The 1,565-nt window shown below is 58.6% G+C and overlaps 1 protein-coding gene across 1 annotated transcript in view; it reads right to left on the reverse strand.

Moving 5' to 3' along the window:
* The window catches only part of LOC104524427 (arf-GAP with GTPase, ANK repeat and PH domain-containing protein 3), a gene marked incomplete at both ends in the record, with an annotated part of 4,003 nt that overhangs the window by 534 nt on the left and 1,904 nt on the right, over positions 1 to 1,565 (reverse strand). Inside the window, one exon of the mRNA XM_010167297.1 lies at positions 397 to 652. Coding sequence (XP_010165599.1) covers positions 397 to 652 — 256 coding nt within the window. The remainder of the gene's footprint in view (positions 1 to 396; positions 653 to 1,565) is intronic.

The raw sequence follows: 1,565 nt of genomic DNA on the forward strand, positions 1-1,565 counted from the left end.
AGGGGAGGGTGAGGTTGGCCATGAGGAAAAGGTTCTTGAGGCACCCAGAGGGTGGTGGAGCACTGGAACAGGCTCCCCAGGGAGGTGCTGATGGCACCAAGCCTGACAAGATTCCAGCAGCATTTGGCCAAGGCCCTCAGGGACATGGTGTGAATGTTGGGATTGTCCTGTGCAGGGACAGGAGTTGGACTCCGTGATCCTTGTGGGTCCCTCCCAGCTCACAACATTCCATGATTTTATGATTCTTTGGGAGGGTGGGCAAGGCAGGTGGGAAACCCACGGGAGGGGGATGGACGAGGGATATCTTGAGACCTGGGAGAGGGGAGGTGCTGCAGCAGAGAAGCACCAGGACAGGGCCAGAGGCGCTGTGGTGGAGGCTGTGGGATCCTGTCTTACCCAGATGAGCAGCTGTGTGAAGACTACATTGGCCATGGCGCAGGAGAGATGCAGTGCTGTGCGCCCATCTCCATCCCCGTAGGTCTCATTCACTTCCTCCTTGGTGCCATGGGCCAGGAGCGTCACCACGAGGCGCAGGTCATCCTCTACCACAGCCCGTAGCAGCTGCTGCCCCAGCGGGATGTCCGACTGGGGCAGTGGAGCCAGGAAGAGCTTCTGCTCATACTTGGCCCGGATCCAGCGCTCCTTCTCCTCCCTGCCAGATGGGACACTGTCACTGTCACAGGTGGACCAACCTGCCCAGGCCCCATGTCCAAAGGAGCATGCACAGCACCGCTGCCACCCTGAACGCACCCCGTGCTAGCAGTGAGCATCTGTCTGGGGAGATCTTATAGCGGCCTTCCAACACCTGAAGGGGCTACAAGAAAGCTGGGGAGGGACTTTTCATAAGGGCAGTTAATGACAAAACAAAGGGAAATGGGTTTAAACTGGAAGAGGGGAGGTTTAGATGAGATATTAGGAAGAAATTCTTTGGTGTGAGGGTGGTGAGCCAGTGTCCCAGGTTGCCCAGAGAAGCTGTGGCTGCTCCTCCCTGGAAGTGTTCTCGGCCAGGTTGGATGAGGCTTTGAGCAACCTGGTCAAGTGGAAGGTGTCCCTGCTGATGGCAGGGGGGTGGAACTGGATGAGTTTTAAGGTCCCTTCCAACCCAAACCATTCTATGATTCTGTGTCACACACACACCTTGCATAGACCCTACTGATGACACCTTTCCTGCCATCCCCCTGCGCACATGGCTGTCACTGGGGCTGTCACACTGCTCCGGACACATCCCCGACACACACTTGTTTCACTGCACCTCCTTACAGCTCCCTGTGCGCTGATGTCCACGCATGTACAGCAGCAGCGTCCCACGCTCAGGCCCCACAGCTGTCCCCGTGCAAAGGGACACTCGCACCTCCACGCTAGTGCCCCTACACTCTCCCGTGAGCCCGTTACGTGGCAGTGCCGGGGCCATCTCTGTCCCATGCTCATGCGTGGGCCATGGCCAGCGGCAAGAAAAGGTTAGCTGCTGCACACGACAGCCCAGTGCCACGGGAGGCATGTTATCGCTGCTGCCGTCTCGCCTGGTGCAAACAAAGGCTGCGGCAGCGTCCGTCCCGCCTGGGGCT

Source organism: Antrostomus carolinensis, unplaced genomic scaffold (assembly GCF_000700745.2).
Source record: "Antrostomus carolinensis isolate BGI_N321 unplaced genomic scaffold, ASM70074v2 scaffold26504, whole genome shotgun sequence".
NCBI lineage: Eukaryota > Metazoa > Chordata > Aves > Caprimulgiformes > Caprimulgidae > Antrostomus > Antrostomus carolinensis.